The sequence below is a fragment of the Eptesicus fuscus genome, chromosome 3 (genome assembly GCF_027574615.1).
Source record: "Eptesicus fuscus isolate TK198812 chromosome 3, DD_ASM_mEF_20220401, whole genome shotgun sequence".
Classification (NCBI taxonomy): Eukaryota; Metazoa; Chordata; class Mammalia; order Chiroptera; family Vespertilionidae; genus Eptesicus; species Eptesicus fuscus.
The window spans coordinates 56,170,574-56,193,209 of record NC_072475.1 but is presented as its reverse complement, the minus strand read 5'-3'; the positions used below and the strand labels follow the sequence as shown (position 1 = coordinate 56,193,209).

General features: G+C 47.3%; 1 protein-coding gene across 6 annotated transcripts in view; it reads left to right on the top strand.

The window, feature by feature from the left end:
• The window catches only part of KALRN (kalirin RhoGEF kinase), a 664,115-nt gene that overhangs the window by 185,484 nt on the left and 455,995 nt on the right, over positions 1 to 22,636 (top strand). For all 6 annotated transcript variants that reach the window (XM_028131137.2, XM_008155509.3, XM_054713909.1 and 3 more), the window contains exons 2-3: positions 12,417 to 12,491; positions 19,486 to 19,600. In XM_028131137.2, the coding sequence (XP_027986938.2) occupies positions 12,417 to 12,491; positions 19,486 to 19,600 (190 nt within the window). The remainder of the gene's footprint in view (positions 1 to 12,416; positions 12,492 to 19,485; positions 19,601 to 22,636) is intronic.

The window sequence follows — 22,636 nt, the reverse complement described above, 5'->3', positions numbered from 1 at the left end:
CCTTCTTATTCTGCCATGAACCAGCTTCCAAGGGATCTTTTGAAATAAATTTGCAGACCCATTTGGCTGGCTCTGACCCTGATCAGAGCTCTCATGGATCCAGAAGATTCAGGTTGTCTTTCCTCTGCTGGCAGGGGCTAGAGGCCAGTCTTCAGTTTGGAAGACTGCCAGGAAAGGTACTTCCATGGCCTTTATAAAACTCATTTCACATTTAACCTCAGTTCTCCTGGTCCTCAGGAACTCCACAATGAGAGAGAACAGAACCACCTCTGGTTAAGCTTATCCTTAGAGCATAGGATCCTGTATACAGCCTTCATCTTCCACTGTCTGCCTCAGCTTCCTGTTATCCAAGCTAAGGAATCTAAATCATTTCTCTCCTCTAGTTACTTTCTGTACCAGCCCCGTCAAAGTATTGGGTCCCAGCTAAACCATGAATGTTAGCAACTGGGTCATAAGTGAGGTAGGTGCTGGGCGATAGGATCTAGTGGTTAGCACTTGAGACAAATGAAAGGGTCTCATTTTGACTTTGTTTTAGACCAGTGGTTCTCAACCATTTTGGGAGCCATCAACCCCTTTGAAAATGTGATGAAAACTAGAATTACACAGATCATATTCTCTTATCAGAAAAAGAACACATAGGGACATACATGAAATAATTTGCATGCAGGTTTATGAGGTCCATGGCCCTCCCCAACCACACACATTTTTGAGGCAGGGTTAGGAAGCCTGCTTGGCTCACTAGGTGGTCCTGGAATGTGTGGCTTAGTATGTCCTCTGGTGAGCAGAGTTGAGGGTTACATAGGCAACCCTTTGCAGATACCTCCTAGCTCCTTGTTTTCCATAATTCTGGAGAAGGATTCTAGTTTCATAAGATATTCGGATTATACTTGGCATTGTTATTGCTTCTTTCTAAGGAAATGGCTTGATGAGTTAGACTCTCTCCTGGTCTTGGTTATTTCCTAGTTTATGCTGGCTCTTGGTTATGCTAGGCCCACAGGGGAACTTCGTTACTTCTCTCTGACAAATATGAACTCATCTCTGTGTTACTCTGAGAGGGTCTGAGTCAGGGGTGGAAAATACCTTGTCTTAGCTACTCTTCTGTGTTCCCCTAAACCCGTGGTTGGCAAACTGCGGCTCACGAGCCACATGCGGCTCTTTGGCCCCTTGAGTGTGGCTCTTCCATAAAATACCACGGCCTGGGTGAGTCTATTTTGAAGAAGTGGTCTTAGAAGAAGTTTAAGTTTAAAAAATTTGGCTCTCAAAAGAAATTTTAATCGTTGTACTGTTGATATTTGGCTCTGTTGACTAATGAGTTTGCCGACCACTGCCCTAAACCAAGTGGAGAGACCCCAATATTTACCAACATCCTGTCCAGTCCAGGACCTTGCTGAGGAAACTATAATCATTTGCCTCTTCTGTAGTTATTGCTCTTTCACTTTTTAGATACTTTCTTAGAGCTCAAGTTTTATTATTCCTTTGGGATTTTCTTGTATGTATTATGTACCTCTATCATTATGTTACTTACATGATGTTAAAATTACATGTTGATGTATTTGATTCTCCCCCTAAACAAAATGTCATTTTAGGTAAAAAAAAATTCTGCATTTTTAATCATTGTACCCACAGGGACTGGAACTTTGTCTGACACATTGGTGCTCAATAAATATTTATTGAACTGAATAGGGAAATGTTTAGATAACCAAGGTAATAATTTAAGGAGAGATTTAAAAGTTGCTTAAAACTCTAGGCCAGTGGTCGGCAAACTCATTAGTCAACAGAGCCAAATATCAATAGTACAACGATTGAAATTTCTTTTGAGAGCCAAATTTTTTAAACTTAAACTTCTTCTAACACCACTTCTTTAAAATAGACTCACCCAGGCCATGGTATTTTGTGGAAGAGCCACACTCAAGGGGCCAAAGAGCTGCATGTGGCTTGCAAGCTGCCGTTTGCCGACCACTGCTCTAGGCCAACTCATCTACCTCAGATATAGTGAAGCAGTTTATCCAGAAACTTAAACATGGTATTGGAGTTCATGCTGTCTCATTTCTGTGGCAGGTGTGTTTGTGTGTGTGTGTGTGTGTGTGTGTGTGTGTGTGTGTGTGTGTGTGTGTGATGTTCACAGACCTTTCTTTCTTAGTTACTGCAGTTTCTTGAAGACAATACCAGAACAAGTATTTTTATTCTCTACAGTAATCTCTCCATGTCTATGTCTTTCCAACAGTTCTTCACATTTGTGTATCTCCCGGATATATCTTAGTGTCTGTTTTATCTTGGTCTTTCTCATTTGGTTCATATATTGTGGGACAAGCTGGACAGCAGCCACTCCAAGTAGTGACTACACAGCTACTCAGGACCAAGGACAGCGGCACATGTGTCTGAAGTGGGAGAAGGTGCTTTGGTTTCCTAGTTTATTCAGTAATATGACCTTTAGGTGTGGTCCTTCTCATCTGTTGGGTTACAGTTCTGCAATCTTTGTTATTACTTTGGCCCTCAAAGTTCCCTGTTTGTGGTGGGCCTGAGCCCGGTATGTCGCTGTGGCATTGCTTCGACTGATGGGCATGGTAGTGAGACTAGGGCAGGAATGGCACAGCTGTGGAATCAGAAAGCATGGAGTAGAGCAGGGAGAGCTCTGGGCTGGGGTGAGAGAGACTGCTCCAGGAGCTGCCCGTGAGGGTCTCCTGCTCTGAGCTCTGCAGTCAGCCTATGTTGCTGCTGTATGCCACCTACACTTGCATTTCAGGCCATGGGAAATGGGGATGGGGGAAAGGCATTGGGAGGTGCTGGGCCATTGTATGTTTGGATGCCTGCCAGAGTGCCTTTCATAATGAGAGGCACAAAGCTGGCTTTTCACATCCACAATTTCATCTTGAACTAAAGTCATTGTACCCCGATTAAATTAACATTAATTAAAATTAAAATGCTATTGATGGGCACCTGGGGAAGAGGGCAGGGGACTGAGAGTGAGGGTCCCAAGGAGTGAGACTCTTATGTCTCCACAGCACATACTTTCTGCCTCTAACTGCCTCTTCATTCTCTCTAAATATGTTACAAAAGCAAATATACAGTTAATGTTCAACAGCTGATTTATATTTGTCACTGACTAATTCATCACTGGCTAATGTTCTGTGTTACTTTGAGGACCCATCTAAGAATAATGCTCAGCATAACAAAAAGACAATAAATCTTTCACCATCACCACCATTCATGAGCACTTTAAATAACCAGGTCAGTTAGCACAGAATCAGTTTAAAAAAGAAGTGATGGGCAGATATAATCACTTCTGAAGTGGCTATTTTCTTGTGTCTAGGGTACACCGAATGATGTCAGCTTTTCAGAGGAGGGAGGGAGGGAGGATGAGTGAGCCTGTGTGTATTGCAGTTGAGGTCTCAACTCGAGGTAATATTAAATGTTGTGAAGAATAAACAGAAACAGTTTGCTCATTAGCTGGGCTTAGAGAGGTGTTACCCACATGTGTAAAGTGCTAATTATTAGTGATCTTTAATGGAGCTGATTTAACAATGGTAAGTGTTACATATTTCTGCTCTTCAAAAGTAGCCCATTAACCAGGCCTTTATATCTAATATTGACTTTAGAAAGTTAATATTGAAATTGGCCTCAATTAGAGTTCATTGGGGAGTGTGAGAGAAAGATGGAGAGGGGGGTAGAAGTAGGCACAGGGAGGGACCAGGGGAAGAAGAGGCACAGCAGCTATTAAGCACCTTTTTGTGGAAGGCACCATAGCACTGATGAGTAAGAGTCAGCCCTTGGGTCACTCATTACGCACCAGCTGTCTGCAGGCACTGGAGATGTGGAGATAAGCACCCAGTCCCTGCCCTTGGGAGCGTGGAGTCTAGAGAGGGGTCCAGATGCAGCAGTGATGTACCTGCCATGTGACATACAACTGGGGGTGGGGAAGGGCTTAGGGAAGGCTCCCTGGGGAAGTGCACAGCTCACTATAGCACAAGGCAGAAAACAGTCACTGTGAAGAGTGATGTTCAGATGCATGTCAGAACTGAGAGGAGACAGACATTGCTTCTCTCTAGAGTAAAGACTGTCCAATCTGGCTGTCATCTCAAATCCCTAGTTACTGCCTCACATCGCATGAGACCTCGTCAGTTTGCTTAGAAGAGCTTAGCAGTTAGCATTTGCCAAAGCGGAGCCCTTGTTTGTTTGTTTTTCCTCTCCCCCTGTGCATTGAAATCAGGTAGCTGAGGTTCATAAATGTCCTCTTCTTAGAAGTCCCATGGCCCAGCGTCAGGGCAGAGAGCTCTGCTCCTCAGGGCGTGTCTCTCCTCCACGGCTGCAGCTCACTCCAGGAAGGAGCACGCTGCCAGGGCTGGGTTGACATTTGTGGCGTCTGTGGTGAGAGACAGATGTGGGAGTTGGCCTCACAGTGGGCGGATGGATCCCCAGGATGCGGAGAGGCAGGTGGATCTCCATACTGTGCTGTGTGCTGTGTTGCGGACACAAAGCTGCCCAGTCTCTTTCTCTGCTGGGTTTACCCCTTTCTCTTAGCTCACACTTCCTGCCTTAGTAGTAGTTGTTTTAACGAGAGCTCCAAGGGACATGTGTATAGTCACTGGAGGAGTTTTCCAACAGGCAGTTTCCTCAATAGCTCATTAGTGTCTGTAAACAGGAGACATTAACCTTTGTGTGTGTGTGTGTGTGTGTGTGTGTGTGTGTGTGTGTGTGTGTGTTCTTTCTCTCCTGCTCTTACCATTTTCCTTTCATTTTTGTCACCTCTCTTTCCTTTTCTTGTGTTAATATAAAAAGAGGGGAAGGAGAGAGGGGAATGAAGATCTTCACCTCTACCCACCGATAGGTTCCCTCCCATCTCCAGCTGCGCTGACAGTGTCTCCGCCCAAGGGCTTTGCCCATGTAGTCCTTATGGAGAAGGGACCGCAAGTCTCTTTCCCCTGTTATTGAGTTCCGCATTGCATCTTCATGGGGATCTTACATGAACTTCCTGCCTGCTACTGGCCTGGAAGTCTCCCAAGAGGTACCGCACAGCAAACCTTCCTCCTGACTTAGGGAGAAAATAAAGAGACAGTGATTCAGGGTCCTTGCCCTGTATTCCAGCATCCACCTCAGCAGGAGCCTCGTGTCCCACTCTCTGTCTCCTTGAAGACGGGGCAGGATGTGATGTGCAGGTTGGGGTCAGAGCCTGCTGGGTCCAGCTCTGCCTGGAGTCACAGCCTTGCTCTGGGACCACATTCCACCAGCTCTGGCCCTTGCTCCTGGCTCTCTGAGTTTCCAAAGGCACTTGCAACCACATCTTTGCTGTCACCTTCCTCAAAGTCCACCCTTTAAGAGGTCAGGGTCAGAGTGAGATCACCTCCACGCCCTCCTTTCCGTCACTCCCTAAGTCTGCTTTTCTGTTCAGCCAGTAAGCTCTCTCCATTGCTGGCATCCGGCTCACTTGCCCCTCCCTCTCTGCCTTGGCATGCGTTGCTTCCCACCAGAGCACCATTCCTTGGCCCTTCCTTTATTCACAGTCCAGTTCAAAGATCACCTCCTTGGGGAAGCAGCCTGATGATTCGCCTCTAACTATCATCCTTACTCCCGTCTTCCTGGGGTCTGTGCGTGCTCCGGTTCAGTTCAGTGTTCCCTGAACCCTTCGTGTGTGACTGGCACAGCACTAGGTGCTTGGGTATAACAAGGGGCCAGATGTGATCCTACCCTCAAGGTGCCAGGATTAGATAATGGGGAGTAGAATGAAAACACTGGAATGCCTTTCAGGAGTGATGGAGTACAAGGAACAGCCAGGGACATCTCAACTTGACCAGAGGTCAGGGAAACTGCACAGAGGAAATGATGGCTTAGACAGAGTTTTAAGGGGCAGAATCAACAGAACCAAACAACTGAATTGATATTTGGGATGTAGGAGTGGAAGAATCTAGGATGTCGCCCAGGTTTCTGTTTTGGTAACTCAGCGGATGATGGCACCAGCAATCAGGATGTAGAAGATACAGGGCAGCCAGGTTGAGAGCAGGATGGGAGAGTGTTTGTTAGAATCTTAGTATCTTAAGTTGTGTTATATACAGAGTCTGGTAGCTTCCTGGTGTTGGGGAAATGGGTGCTAGGTATTTCATTAGGTTGGAGACTCTCAGAGGGCAGAGATTGGGTCTCCCCTCTGAGGAGAGAATTGCCTGACATGAGCAGTGTGTTCTCATGTGGTGGGGACACCTCTCCTTCCTCTCTTTTCCTTTCAGTATTGCCCAGCGTCCAGGGCTTTGTACCTGTGGGTGAGAGTGCAGGTGTGATAAAGAGGCATAAACCAACTAGCTCCTCTGTCCTCCAGGGCCAGCTCAGAGATGGCATCTTGGTCTATACCAGTGGTCGGCAAACTGCGGCTCGCGAGCCACATGCGGCTCTTTGGCCCCTTGAGTGTGGCTCTTCCACAAAATATCTGTGTGATTGAAACGTACAGTGCGATTGAAACTTCGTGGCCCATGCGCAGAAGTCGGTTTTCGGCTCTCAAAAGAAATTTCAATCGTTGTACTGTTGATATTTGGCCTTGTTGACTAATGAGTTTGCCGACCACTGGTCTATACAAATGATCAGTGACAGTACTTATGGTGCTGAGAGCAGTGAGGAAAATGGGTCTGAGGGGGTAATGGGAGAGATTTGTTGTGAAATGAAAATATTTGATGCATGAAAGAGTGGATGAAGCTACCCAAATTCTGAGCAGTTTGGACAGGTATTATTCAAAAGCATTTAGACTGCCCCCCCCCAAAAAAAAAAAAACCCCACAAAGAAACAAAAAACAAGACATGGTCCAGTTTCAGTGCCCTGGAAAGGGAGGTTATCTATCTTCTGAATAGCATTTTTATTCAGGAGCTGAATCTGAGCGATGGGCTACAGGGTAATGGCTGACTCTCTGGGATTCCCATGGAGGAGATGGGAGGGGTGATAAACAGCACAAGATCAGACTCCAGAGGTTCTGTTTAGATGAGGCTAAAGGATGCTTTTATCTATCTCTGCCTCTGAGGCCACTCTGGAATAGAAAAATGTACTTCCGTGTCTAGCACTTCCCCAAAGATAAAATGCATGTGGATCACCTGGGTTTCTAATTAAAATGCAGGTTCCGAGTTGGTAGGTCTTGGGTGGGGCCTGAGATTCTGCATTTATTTTAAAAATATATTCTTATTGATTTCAGAGAGGAAAGGAGAGGGAGAGAGAGATAGAAATATCAGTTATGATGAGGGAATCATTGATTGGCGGTGTCCCGCACACCACCTACTGGGGATAAAGCCTGAAACCTGGCATGTGCCCTGACCGGGAATCAAGTCGTGACCTCTTGGTTCATAGGTTGATGCTCAACCACTTACCCACATGAGCCGGGCAGAGATTCTGCTTTTCTAGCAAGGTTCTCACTGGCCAGTGATGCTTATTACTTTGAGTGGCGAGGCTGTAGGACTCACCTTTAGGAAGTCTTTCTTTTGAGCCCTCTTGTATTCTCCATGGGTGATGCCCTATCTCTGATAACAGCTCATTATCCTTTCTGCATACCCGTCTGTCTCTGCCTGCAAGCCCCTGGAGAGCAGGATCTATCCCTTATTTGTCTTAGTATCACCAAAGCCTCACATAAGGCCTAGTGCTTAATAAGGAATTGGTGAAAGAATGCATAGAAATAGAATAGAAAACTGTCCAAATTGTGCCCAAACCAAGGTTTGGCCTATTGGGCTCTTGGACTTCTCTCTCCATTGTAAGCCAGATTTCTTCCTTGTGGCAGACCAGTCAGTATTTCAGCGCTGCTTTGATGGAGGCTCCATGCTGGACGCCACAAGGATAGAGTGGGAAAAGGAGGCAGAGACCTGAGCATTGGGGAATTCACCATCTCGGTGGTGGAACAGGGTTCAGGCCCACTTGAAGCAACGTTAGAAAACTTACACAGTAACTTCTAAATAAGTGCAAATCAAGGGAGTGTGACTGAAAACCGAAGGAAGTAAAGAGCAATCCATGGGTGTCCTGGCAGCTTACACTTCCACATGCCCAACCTTTAGTTGTTTGCTTCTTCACTTGTTGACATTGGGATTGCTTTCTGGAGGAAGTTAGCATGGCGCACAAGGCACCCAGCTGTCCGGGGGACTCACTGCCATCCCAGAGCCACACAACCATGGACAGGGACTGTGACACCAGTCCTGCTGTTGTGCATGGGGCCACAGACAGGCTGGGAGCCAGCGTGAGCATGACTGGCATTGTCCGGCATGGAGAATGGTGACAGGACAATGCCAAGAGGAACAGGCAGCAGCAATGTAAGCGTAACACATTTGGAGCGAGGCGTAGGCAGAAGTGGGGCTTGGAGAAGACCCATGCTGGAGATCCTGGGGCGATGGCAGCGGCAGTCTTCACTTTCCTAATAGATGCAGAGCATTTCAACTTGGCTAATTAACGGGAACAGCAGGCTGGTGATTCTGCCAGCAGCGGGACACGAATGGTGTGGGATTGGCGCTGAACGCCAGCGGAGCATGCCTTTGTCCTTAAGAGAAAACACAGTCCTCACATTGGGTCAGGTCCATGAGGGTGCCCTCTGGTCCTTTTTATTCCCTTACAGGAACTGGTACCAAGGGGTTAGGGGCTTATATTTCTTTTCAGGCTTCCTTTATAGGTCGCAAGGGGCCTACTGTTTCAACAGGCTTTTCTTTAAAGGGGAAGCTGGTGTATGGTTGGTCTAGAGTTTATAACCTGTGCTAGCAAACATCCCTTATATCAGAGGTCGCAATCGCGGTTCAGGTCTGCCTCACAGACGGTCTTCCATCACTAGGCTCCCATTTTGGTAATTTGTGCCTTGAGCATCACAATCCCTAACCTGATTCCTGGGGAAGAATGGGCTTGGAGGCTAGGGAAGAGTTGTTTTATCTTCAGAAAGTACACTGAATCTCATTAGGGAATTTGTTCCCAGTACTTCCTTTCAAAGCTTATTGATCTGATCATCTGAGGATGTTAACGGCTAATGAATATGAAGAAGAGATTTGGAAAGTCTCAATGCTGAGTGGTACTCTGGAGATCATCTGCTCAGATCACCAGCGCTTGGTGTGACAGATGAGGCCATTGACCTTGCGCAAGTCCCTTTAGGAAGGGTTAACAATTCATTCACTTATTTATTATTTCATCAAATATTTATTGACCATTTACTAGAAGTCTGCCCAGACATGTACCTGATAGTGAAAACATGTCACTATTTGATTGGTCCTGTTTGCGTCAGCATTCAATGAACTTCCCCTTTATTACAGATTCTGACTGCTGGTTTTACAGTGGCCCTGGGGAAATTGATATGTAGGATCTCCAGCCAGTGCAAATAGGTTTTCTATGTGAGGTCACCAACTTCTGAGCTGCTGGGCTAATTAATTTAGCTCCTCTTGGCCTTACCTAATACCTATATTGTTGAAAAGTTATTTGTAATTCAATTCTGGCAAATGAAAAACTAATTTAAACCACTCAGGCAGCTTTTATTTAAAGAGACCCCGGAGCAACTCCTTTTGTAATGTGAAAAATCTTGTTATTGTTGCTGGAAATGATCATCCCCTAGTTAAGGATTTTGTAAATTTGGTCACTTTAGGGTTTCTTATAGTGGTACAGCCTGGCAGATAGCACAGCCATGGTCTGAGCTGGATGGGGAGGACTCTGGCCTGGAAAGAGGAAGCCCTAGGAATCTTAGACCAGCCCATCCCAAGGTACTGACATTTAGTGGAGCCCATGATTGCAAGCTGCACGGACAAGCTGCTCCCTTCTCTAGGGTCCTGGAGCCTGGAGGGGAGAAGGGAGTGTGGTGGGCATGATAAGTGGGTGTGAAGATGAGATTTGGAGCTTCCTCTCCTTTTCCATGGGTGGGAACGAGGAGGGAGTAGGATGGGGAACCTTTTGCTTCTGTTCCAGCAAATTCCGAACTCTTCCTTAAGGCCTGGGACTGTGTAGAATTAGAGTTCTCTTGTATATTTTAACACAGAGGGGAGGAGAGGAAGAGCAGTGGAAAAATAGGACAGGAGTTCAGGAGAGAAGAGGATTATGTGGATTATTGTTATACTGTAAAATCTCATTAGTTGGGGCCTTACTACTAGTATTTTTGAACTTGTAAATAATCTGGAAGAAGACAGGGCTGAAGTTTAGATTTTCATATTAAATTTCTTTTCTATATCAGTGATTTTCAACCCTTTCATCTCATGGCACACATAAACTAATTACTAAAATTCTGGGGCACACCAAAAAATGTATTTTTTTTGCTGATCCAACGAAAAGTTGGTATAATTTTGATTCATTCACCCCAGATGCCTATTGTTGTATTAGCTGCTGTCATTTTCTTATTTGACAACCTAAGGGAAAAGAGGTCAGTGCCCTGACTAAATAGTTAGGTATCTCATGTTTTAAAAATTCTTGTGGCATATCAGTTGAAAATCACTGTTGTATAGAAATGAATAGTGTGTCTATTGATGTAGAGGAGAATGATTTAAAACTGATGTATAGAAAAACATTTCATATATGAAAATAAGCTATTTTGATGCAGAAGCATTGTTTTACACAAACAATTCATGTATTAATTAAAGATGATCCTTGTCTAGTTGGTAAAGCCTGATAAAATGCTTCCTTACCAAGGAAGCTGAAACTTGTCCTCATTGCATGAGGGTAAAAGCAAACCAACCTGTGTATCTATTTGTTATTTCTATAATAATTTATATTTATCCCAATTGGTTCCTACTAGTGAGGTTTAATAGCTTTTCTGTGTTGGAAGATAAAATCAGAGCCTAAAGATCTATAGAGACTAAGGGTAGAAAGTGCAAAACAAGGCTTAGAATTAAACTTTCTTTTTTTATGGTGTTATTTTTTTCTATTGCCTACAGCAATGGTTCTCAACCTTTCTAATGCCGCGACCCTTTAATACAGTTCCTCATGTTGTGGGGACCCCCAACCATAAAATTATTTTCGTTGCTACTTCATAACTGTAATTTTGCTACTGTTATGAATCGTAATGTAAATATCTGTGTTTTCCGATGGTCTTAGGCTCTACAGCAGCAGTTCTCAGGTTGAGAACCGCTAGCAGGGTCCCCACAACATGAGGAACTGTATTAAAGGGTCGCGGCATTAGAAAGGTTGAGAACCACTGGCCTACGGTTTTCTTAAAGTGAGCCTTGCAGTGGGTTCCTCCAGCATCAGGTACTGTGGGCCAACTTGTAAATAGAAGCAACTGATGAATGAAAAGGCTCACTGTCTTCATTTAGTGAAAAATGAAAAAGAAGAAATAGGTGACATTGTCAGAGACACATAGGAACTTTGTTTTGGATTAGGGTGTGACCAGACGACTGGCATTCGGGGTATATATATCACTTCTATTCTATGGTTGAGTGTGCAGTGGGCTCATTTCCCTTCCCTAGGCCAGTGATCTTAATCCTGGTTGTTGTCAAAATTCCCGACAATTTTGGATCTCTTGAACTTGTCAGTGTTTAGGGGTTCAGACAGCCCTGAGTGGGACTGTCCTGCCCAGCATGTTTCTTCCTCTGTAGATTGTCACATTTGCACTGCAGGAGAGTAAGCCAGGAGCAGAAAGGCACGAGGGGGTGTCCGTGGGCTCTAGTTCTGTCTCACTGAGCTCACACAGAGCTGCCTCTCTTCCGGGGTCCCTCTGTGCCATGTCCCCTGAGGTGACACACAGCTGAGACCTGGGTGTGGGCCGGCTTTCCTGGAAACTCCTTTTGGGGTGTCCAGGTTTAATGACAGGGGCACGTGGGTTGACCTGAGGTTTGGGGGTGTGTGGAAGCTGGTTCCTCCCTTCCCATGCATCTCAGCCCTGGCTGGGTTGTCCTTTGCCTCCTGAGGCTACTGTTTCTCCAGGCACATGGTTATCTTCCATTCAGTGTGAGCCCCATGCTTCTCCTTCCAACCCCCTAACAGGAACTCAACTAGACCCCAGAAAGGACTTTTCAACAGAGAAGCGAGATGTAAGCGGAGACGGGAGTACATTTTCTTCGCAGGAGATTGGTGTCTTCCACCTCCTGCTTGTTAAGGGCTGATGATGGCAACATTGAAGGGGAGGGAGAGAGGCATGGAGAAGGGTATCACATTCAACTTCGCTTTCCACGTGGGGATTTTTTTGTGGTTTCCTTTCTCTGTTCGCAGAATGAAGACTCACATTTGCTGTGCCACATAGAGGAAAGGCAAATAGAATGATTGAGGGCATTGTGGTCCCTCTTGATATTAATGACCCTGTTCAGTAGATATCTGCTGCGTGTTTTCTGTGCACCAGACCCTGGGCTGGTACTAGAAGTGGACCCTCTCCTGTTCCATGGGGCCGGGCAATAGGGCCTGAACAAGACATGACTTTCTGGCCCATGGTGTGGTTGGGAGGCTGAGGGTGGGGCCCAGGGACTCCGCCACCTGGCCTCTTTCACCCTGATTCCTTCTCTCTTGTTGTCCCACAGGTTCTTTTCGGAATGATGGTTTGAAAGCTTCTGATGTCCTTCCCATCCTAAAGGAAAAAGTGGCCTTCGTTTCCGGTGAGTGTCTGTGGAACTTTTCTCTGTGATGGACCCAGAGAAGCTGTGTGTGTGTGTGTGTGTGTGTGTGTATGCGCATGCACATGTGTGGCATTCACTTCTTTGTGGGTTAGTGGGAGAGAAGTGCGGGTGGAATGGATGCTGGAAGCAGCTGCTTCCTCTCTACAGAGGCAGAAAGAGAAGGGGGAGCTCTGGTTCCAGCTGGGTGTTCTGGAGGATGCTTACAACCACAGGTGGGTGCCCCCCACTTCACACCCCACACACATACACCTCACCCTGTCCATTGCTCCCAGGCCCATCGGGCCCACAGGAGCCACTGAAGCCCCTTGGAGAGAGCCTCCAGCTGGCGGGGTCTGTCCACGTCATAATTCCCAGAGGTTTTATTTGGTTCATCTCTGAATGGGTCATGGACAGGATATTAAAATTTTCTGTCTCCTTTTTAAAAAACTGTGTTCTATTTATTTTTAGAGAGAGAGGAAGAAAGGGAGAGAGAGAGAGAGAGTTAGAGAGAGAGAGAGAGAGAAGAGAGAGAGAGAGAGAGAGAGTGAGAGAGAGAATGAGAGAAACATCTATCAGCTACCTCCTGTGCATCCCCTACTGGGGATTGAGCCCGCAACCCCGGGCATGTGCCCTGCCTGGGAATTGAACCTGGGACCTCTTGGTCCATGGGATGACAATCAATCCGCTGAGCTCTATATCCTTTTTATCTGTCTCCTTCTTATCTCTCCTTCCTGGCAAAGGGAACTCAAGTGAGTGTTTGCATCTATCTATTTATTTTTCTGAATAGTGACTTCCAAATATTTATTTCTGACATCTCTCTCCAACCCATCTTGTGCACCTGGGCCTTTTAAAGTCTAATTCAGGGGTCAGCAAACTATAGCTTGTAGATCAACCACTTGTTTTTTCGTAAATAAACTTATTGAAATGCAGCCATGTGAATGTGTTTAGGCCATGTATTTGTTTCCTTTTGCCATTATAACAAGTTTCCAGAAATTGGATGGCTTACAACAGCAGAAATTGATTTATTCTTTTGCAGTTATGGAGGCCAGAAGTCCAAAACCAGTGTACTGGGCTGAAATCAGGGTATCGGCAGGGCTATGCTACCTCCAGAGCTCGAGGGGAGAGTTTGTGTCTTGCCTCTTCAGCTCTGGTGGCTGTCAGCATTCTTTGGCTTGTGGCTACATCATTCCCACCTCTGTCTCCATGTTCACAGTGCCTTCTGCAATTCTGTCTATGTCAGATTTCCCTCTGCTTCACAGTGAGGAAACCTGTGATTGCATTTAGGGCCCACTCTGATAATCCAGGATAATCTTCCCATCGCAAGTTTCTTAACTTAATCTCATCTGCAAAGATTCTTTTTCCAAATAAGGTAACATGTACAGTTCCCAGGGATTAGGGCCTGGTATGTTTGGGGACAAGCCTAGTGAGAAATAGTTCCAGCAGAGATAGATGTCCATAAGCCTAACATATTTACTATCTGGCCCTTTAAGAAAAAGTGTGGTGACTCCTGATGTAATTGAAGCCAGACTCTAAGGTGCACCAGCATCACTCTGGGTGCCAGTTCTAGGGCTTCATATATGCCTCCTGGATCAGAATCTCTGGATGGTTGGGGGATGGCAAAGTGAAGAGCCCAGGATCACATTTAAAGAAACCTGCTCAAGTGCTTAAGCCTTGTGGACTGACTTTGGCTTCTGGATCATCCTGGTCATCTACAAGGAATGGCAGCAGAATGACAGGGAAAGAGCCAGCACTGTCCCACAGTGCAGGGGTTCCGCACACAGGCAGTGCTGGTCTGGCTGTTGGGTGACTGCCAGAAGGGAGGGAAGGGAGGGAGGGGGAGGGTAACCAAGCAGCAGGTGTCTCCCACCTGACCAGAGGGAAGAAGCAAGTCCAGTGATTTAGAGTGTTGGGCGGGAGGTGAGGACAGAGTGTGAGATGCGAATCTGTAAGCCTTTGCAAGGTACTATGTGCATTCTGTGTTACTATGATTAGTACTAATACTACTACTACCAGGACTTCATTATTGTTGTTGCTGGTAGAGGGGCGTTACCAGGAAGCTGCTTGTCCCATCAGTGTTAGGTGCTTGTCTGTCTGTTGGGTAGTGAGCCCCTGTCCCTGAAGATGAGTGAAACACAGGCTGATCCCTGGGCAGGCATCACGTGGCAGCGATCTTAGCAGGAGTGGAGACGGAGCTAAGACAACCTCCAAAGCCTTTGCAAACTTGTATCTGAGTGCTTGCTGAGCACGAGGGAAGATCTTGAGTTGAAGTCCTGGAGGCCACTGGGCAGCACTCGGCCTCTAATTTCTGCTGCTGCCCATCATCTGGCCTCCCAGGACAGGGCCTAGAGCCCTCTGGGGAGCCCGATTGGATCTTTTCCTCTTCTTATGGCCTGAGCCTATAACCTGATGTCCTCCTTGTCCCCTGGGTATCCTCCTAGTCCTCCCATTCTCTCATGCCTGGTGCTTCCTCTACCTGGAGTGCCTTCCCCATACCTTCTTCTAGTCTGAGCCTCTCTTTGACTTTCCAAGTCAGTTCCCACTTTGCCTCCTCCAGGAGGCCTTCCTGGCTTTAATGCATAGTCTTTGAGCCCCATCTTGTTCCACATCAGTTCAGGGTATATGAATGTGGACATGGTACACTTTGACATGGCAACTCTTGCTTGATTGTTCATGGTTTATTTTTCTCCCGTGTGATTCAGCTGGACCTCTGGGGCAGGGCCCAGCCAGCCCTAGAGAAGAGCTGCCCAAGTATAGGGAGTTGTCCTAATGGAGCACCATTAGCAAGGTGCCAGGAAGGCATCTAGTCAGGCGTGAGGCAGGTAGATGCTTCCCAGAGCAGGACCAAGGCTCTGTACAGCTCACGCCCCTGTGCCCATGTCGGTCAAGCAGCATGGAGTAAGTCTTATTCATGCCCATGGGCTTAGGGAACATTGTCCTTCCGTGCCTGGGAAGGATGCTGGGAGCCCCAGGGAGATGACTGCCTGCATCTAAAACACAAAAATAAATAAAAAAGCTCCTTGTATCCTGAGCTTTTAGAAGACAAAACACAAAATAAGACAAATTAAAGAAACCCAGAATTAGATAACGCAGGGTAGCAGTTGTATTTGTTTCTGAGAAGAAAGGACTGCAGGAAGGCGGTGAGCAGAGAAACAAAACTGTTGGTTGTGCCCGCCCTCCCGTGCTGGGCCCCCGGCAGGGCCAGGGTACAGGAACGCAGTGCTGCCATGGGAACGCACATTTAGAATAATCCAGTCCAGCCCAGCGGCTTCTGCACGTGGGCGTGTGCACGTGTGTGACGGGATCTGGGACTGCCTCATGGAGCCTTTTTGTCCCAGCCAGGCCCCATCCTGCTCTGTCATTCCTAACCTCCCCCTGCCCCTCCCCCTGGTTTCCTTTGTGTGTTATGCCTCCCACTCACAGTACCTATATCCCTTTTATCCAGCCTTCTTGTGCAGGGTCCATTGCATCCTGTTACCTCCTGTGCGCTCACACTCTCCTCTTGGCCACCTCCTGATGTCCCTCTCTGCCATGGTTCCCAGGAAACCTGTGCTGCTGTGGCACAGTCTTGTGTGCTCTAGGGCTGTGTCTCTCAAAATGTGTTCCATGGAACAACAGTGATCCTCAAAAGAGAAAACAGGGCTCTACTCTCAGATACGTTTGGGAAATACTGCATAATGCAGCCCCCCTCTTATTAAAGCACATATCCATGCAGCACACGTGAGAACATTTCCCACACTGCAGAACAACCTCATCCCCTTAAAATTATTACGATATCCATGAACATCTTGCAGAACTCAAGTTTCGTGGACCAAACTTTAGTATGATTCTTTAGATGTACTTTTCTTGTCTTCCCCCAAAACTACCCTCATCTGCTTGCCCTGACTGGAGCCTGAATCTTCCCCCCGCCCCGCCTTCCCCCCCCCCCCCCCCGCCCGCCCCACCACCTTGAGAAAAACCTAAGCACCATTCCCCTCCACCTCGGACAGGGAAGCCTTAACTCTCCCTGCTCCCGCCCCGCCTCCTCCGCAGCAGCCCTGACTGGCCCTGCCTCAGTGGAAGGGGGTCAGTGCCGTCTCTAGAACATCAAAGCAACCCTTCCCTCTTTATTCTCTGCACTCCTGTCCTGCAGCTTCTATCACCAAAGCCTTGCACAAGTAGACAAACAGCAGGTACTTGATAAGCAAGGGAACGGTGCTTTGGAAGTTCCTGCCATCATCTTCATCACCTTTTCAAAACTTGGCCACTTTTGCCTCCCACCCTCTGGGGCCCACTGCCCTAATGCGCACACTGACTTCAGGAGGGGGTTCTCATTTTTCATCCCTGCCTTCCCCGTCTGTAACTTTAGCACCCATGTCAGTTATCGATCGAATTCTATAGCTTTGCGGTTGCTCAGCCTCCTTGGCAGCAGAGTCCTCCACCTCCCTGCCATGGCCATGCACATCCAAGACCTTGACCCTGACATATCTGCCTGTGGCCTTCAGCTCTTACCTTTGACCCTTTCTGACAGTCCCCTGTCAGTTGGGAGAATATGGATAGCAGATGAACAAAGCATGCCGTTCCCTCTTCCCTGGGAGCTCATAATCCAGCAGGATGTTTCCTACCCTCAGTGGTCCCGGCTCCACTCACTCCAGGCATTGGCTCCACTCTGCCTTGGCTCATGTTAGAGCCTGGCATGGGCACCACGGCCAGACCTTTCAGCAGAGCCCTCACTACGCCCCCATACCCTGCCACCTTCCCTTAAGCCTGTATCACACCCAGGCTTCATTCTCTGGGACACTTGCCAACCGTGGCCCATTCCACCTCTCTCCCAGCACCTCAAGCCTCCTGACCCTTGGCAGGTGATCTTATCTCCTGTTTCATTTAAAGAACTGTGTTCCGCATGTAGGCCGAACCCCTCCCTCTCCATACTTTCCTGTTTCCTCCTCCCTCTTTGCATTCCATTAGCCTGCTGCAGGGCCCCCAGCCACCGTTGTACCACCTGCTCTGAGACCTTGCTCCATCCCTTGCCCCACTCTTGCCAGCATAGTGATTCTCTTCCTCTGTGCTTATTCCTCCTCTTCTTCCTATCATCTTGGAAGGTCCTCTCCTTTCTGAAAAATATCTGGCTTGATCCTGCTGCCCCCTCCTGACTCCTTATCTACACTTCCTGAAGGGAGGGGATTGTACTGCCTCAGGCTTTCTCCCCTCAGTCCCCTCCCCTGCCATCTGGACCCTTTCCCAGCCATGATTTTGTGAAACTTCTGTCTCCAAGGACAGAACTGGCTCTGGCTCAGGGAGGACACTGCCAACAGCCCTCCAAACTGCTTGGTTAGCCTTGGCCAACCAGACCAGTCTGGCTCCCTTGTTCCCATGGCTCTTCTCTTAAGCTGTCCATGGCAGTCAGGAAGGAAGGCAACAGTTGCCGCCCTTAAAAGCACCACCTGAGTGAAAAACCTCTGAGTGAGGGCAAAGCTGGAGAGGAAGGTCGAGAGTGTGGGGACCTCCTGGCTCTCAGGAAACCTTCCATTCAGTCCTTTTGCTTCCTTTCCTTTACCTGGAAGGCAGCTGAGGGTGGTTATTTGGGCAAAGAACCAGGATGTGCGATATGGAAGGTCTGGAGCTGGGGGCCTGGATTCCACACAAGTCTGCCCTGGTGTGGGGCTGGGGGAGGGGGCAGTGCGGAGACAGTTTTCCCTCAGAGCAAGTTTCTTAGTGGCCCTGATCTTATGTGATCCTTTTCTCCTTGCAGCCTCCTTATTTCCTCTCTTCTGGAATGGATTGGGTTTTTTTTTTTGTTGAGCCTCCCCTCTGTCTGTGTGACTTCAGGACCCCACAATCACAGGGAAACATTCATGCACTCACACTCGGGCTCTACCTTTGCTTGCAAGAGATCCTTTCTCCAAGGGCTAAGCTTTAAGCTTCTTTCCCTGGGGGTAGGGGGAGGGGCACGGGCATGCCAACCTTCCCTCCCTCTTACATTAGATTCCCTTGTGGGCCCTGCTCTGGAGGATGTGAGAGGCTGCCTGACAAGCATGTGGGGTGGGGAGCGGGGGGTCTGTGATCAGGACACAGAGGTTTGCTTTGTGTGATAGTCGGTACCTGTAAAGTCATGGCTGCTGCATCTTAGCTTTTTCCCCATCTAACTCTCCTGAGAAACTTGGCCCTGCTTCCTAATCACACCACCCTTAATGAATTTGAATATTTAAATACATTTTAAAACCATAGAGTAAATAGTGAGTAGGAAGCTTGGAAAAGAGAGGAAAGAAAGGGCAATCACGCAAACCCCAGCTTCTAATAACAGCAGTGCTCATCGTTTCAGTGTACTCCTTCCAGCTTTTTAAAAAATGTGATATGTAGGAAACATTCGTAGTGTGTACAATGCATATGTAGCGGTTAAGACCTTGAGGATCTTGGTTTCTAATAAAGATTCATGTGCTCCTCCAGCAGGAGGGACAGGTGGCACCTCAGGCAGGCAGGCCGGGCGGGTCCTGGATTGTGTAGAAAACAATGTCTTTTGTATGAATCTAAATCCTCCCAGCGGTGATGCCCGGCTGGATGCTTCAGGGGCTCTCACCATGGTAGTCAGTTAATCCCGAGCACTCCCACCTCACAGAGCCCTGTGAGGAGAAGTACATTGGAGGTTAAATTTCCAGACTGTCAAGGGCTTGCTTTCTCAATAAGAATAGTTACACCGCCTTCACTATTATTTCACATTTGTAAAGAGCTTTATTTTTCAAAGTACTTCCCCACAAGCCATCATCCGTCCGTACAGCAGCTCTGTAATGTGGTCATTTTTATTTTCATCTGCATTTTGCAGATGAGGCATCAGAGATGTCAAAAGACTCGCCCAAGGTCACACATGTTACCGCAGCCAAATCCCATGCCCCTGTCCCAGGTGACCAGGCTTCTCTGGGCACCATGCTCCTGCCTGTTTTATCCAGCACACAGATGGAACTCGCCCTCTGCAGCACGCTTTATGGCTGGTTTTCTCATACTCACCCCTCTCTCCCTGCAGGGGGCCGGGATAAACGAGGTGGGCCCATCCTGACCTTCCCTGCTCGCAGCAATCATGACAGAATAAGACAGGAAGACCTTCGGAAACTCGTGACCTATTTGGCCAGCGTGCCAAGGTAAGGTGAAGGGGCATGTCCCGCAGGGGACGGTGGGGAGGGGATCTGGGCTGATGCAAGGGAGTTGGAATGAGCCTCCACCCCTGCCAGAGGCCAGGGGTGTTTCTGCCCTTGTAGTGGATTCTAATTATTTCTGGAACATCATCAGCCATTGTTCGTCACGTTCCCATCAGTCCCATTGTTACTTCTGGGATTCCTGTGAATGGAGTGGGAGCTGGAAGTGGGATCTGCAGGCAGCGGTGAAGGTCCCAGGCTCAGAGGACCAGGACTGCACTTGGAACTGGGGAGCGTGGCCTGGGGAGGAAGGCTGGGGACCCTGCAGTTTCCTTTGGGGAAATGGGAACTCTGACTGATTACACTCTGGCTTGTGTATTGGATTATTTTTTAAAACCTGTGGCTTGTGAATATGTTTTTGGCTTTTGGAGTTTGGGTCAAATAACTCCACTTGTATCACTCAAGAGGCAGCCTTCAGCTCAGTCTAGGTCATACATTTTCAAGGGAGGTAATAGCGCCACCAAGGGGGATTGGTGCTGGGGGAAGCAAAAAACTTGCTCCTTTATGCATTAAGCACAGCTCTATCGTACATACAGCGTGTAAACAGATATATCATATATTTGAATTATTAAAATTTCATTGGGTGGATGATTAAGGAAAAAAGTATAGGAAGTTTTATTGGGGGTAAGGACAACGATAATAAAATAAACAGATTGAGAAAACCTGGTTTCTGAGTGTTTCTAGGTGGTGCTGGCTGTAGAGGTTGGTGGAGGGAGACATGCCAAGAGCATGGTATATGTATATATGTATAGTGGTCTATGTCTTTTAAGGAGGGAGAGGAGAAGTCTCTGCCTAATCAGAGAATCATCGAATGTGAGAGCCAGAAGAGCCCCGGAAGTAATCCAGGCGAATTCGTGCTGTGGTCTGCTTAGGAAGCAGGGTTGAGATGGGAGAAAGTTGCGTATGGGTGTCAGTGGCAAAGCTGGGCCCAGGACTAGGTCCTCCTGACTGATGCCGCAGGGCTCCCTTCACCCTCACAGAGATGAGAACTCTGTTCTCTGTCTCCTAGTGGGACTGGAGCCTGGCCAGTGTTCGTGTGGCAAATAAGAATTAGTGCGCAGGGCTTTCAGAATCTTCATCTTGTGTCTGTGCATTTTATAGGAGAATTAGTCAGTTACAGAGAGGAGCTATATATTCAGCACTGCCTTTGCTGGACAGCCCTGGATACTTCTTGAACACGCTGATTAAGTTCTTGAAGCAGGTGTCAGGCGAGGCAAGCACTACATTTGAAAGAGCCACAGGGGAGGCAGATGTAAAGGGACTGGTGCATGGTGATGGGCAGGTGGTAAAGGGGATTTAAGAGCAGTCATCAAATGCTTGGAAGGATGTTGAATAGAATGAGGAGCCCTGAAGAGCTCCAAGCAGAAGGCTGTGAACAAATAGACATCGAATAGTGTCTATTTTTTTTTTCCTTTATGATGTCCACTGGAGACTAGAAAAATGACAAGAGATCTTAAGCTCCAACAAAAAAAAATTTTGATAATATTCAAAGAAAAACTTCTAAACTTTGTACATAAGACTTTGAGCTGAAGAATAGAATATGAGACTTCTTTTGTACAGGTCTGTATTCAGTAGAAGTATTCCCATCTGTCTTGGGTAAGGAGATGGGCTAAATAACCCGTGATTGATCTAGGTAATTTAGCCATCTAGGGGCTAAGCAGTTTTAAAAGCACCTTTCCCTGGTACATGAACAGGCATAAAACCAGGCATTTTCTAAATCAATTTACAGGAAAACTTGTCATGGGGACCCATAATGGACTCTCAGTTCTTTTAGAGCCAGAAAAAATTGGGATCCCTGGGGACATGAAGGTTTCATTTTTTTTTTCTTTTTGGTATGTTTATCACATCTCTGCAGCTAATGCATGCTCATCTTTTCTTTAGAATAGAAAGTGAGGGAGTTGGAAGAACACTTTTCTTCATTCTGACTTGTTAAGTAGAGATGGGATAAAATAGATTGGAAGCAATTAAAAAGGCAAAGACTTCCGCTGGGTGAAGAGGAATGAAACCCAAGAGGGGCTGAGAGGAAGGTCATGAAAAAGGAGAAACAGCACATTCCCACTGAAGGAATATGCTAGATGCAGGCTCTTTGCTTCCCAGAGGGTGGTCGCAAGCACGGCACCCTGGGCTCCTGAGAACAGAGAAAGTTCTCCCAGGTTCTGGCAGGTGGGAGGCAGGAGTCCTGTTGCCACTTTCAGTGGGAAGAACTGTTCTGGGATGCTTGCTGCTTCTCTCCCCCGGGGGCCTGTGCTCACCTGGAGTGTGAGTACCTGGCTGGCTTCAGAGTTTACCAACTAGTCATGCCCACCCTGTCACTTCCTAACTCTGCTGGCTACAAGTTCACACATGAGGACTGTTGGAAACAAAACCTAGAACAGAACTGTTCTGGAGACAGTGGAGGCTGTGGAGGGAAACTGAAGAACGGAGCATGTCAGACAGTGTTTGCCACCCTCCTCCTCAGCCGTGGCTTTAGGGAAGAAGGGGAACCATGAAGTGAGTAGCTAGATTAGGTGGATGATACTGATGGAAGAAATGCTCTATTCTGGGCCACAGCCCAGGAGACTGCAAGGACAGGCTCCTGTGATAGGGGAGACTGCTCTACAGACTGGTGTGACCGGCTGCAGGCAGCATTTGACATGCATTTATTCATTCTTTATTTAGAGTCTCTATGTGCCAGGCAGCTTGAGGATTCATGGTGAGAAGGAGAGATAGTTGAGAAAGTTAGGGAAAACCTGGGTATTTCCCTACCCAGTGCAGACCAGTCACCATAAAGGGCAGTGTAATATATGAGTTGATCACATCGGAGATGAACAGGCCAGCAGAAGACAAGCAAATAAGGACCAGGAAGTAGTGAAAGAGGATCCTGGAATCTAAGGAACCATTTATCATTATTATTATTATTATTATTATTATTTTATTTTATTTTATCCATAACCATTTATCCCCTCTATGCCCTCTTCCACCACCACCCATCCTTCCCCCCTG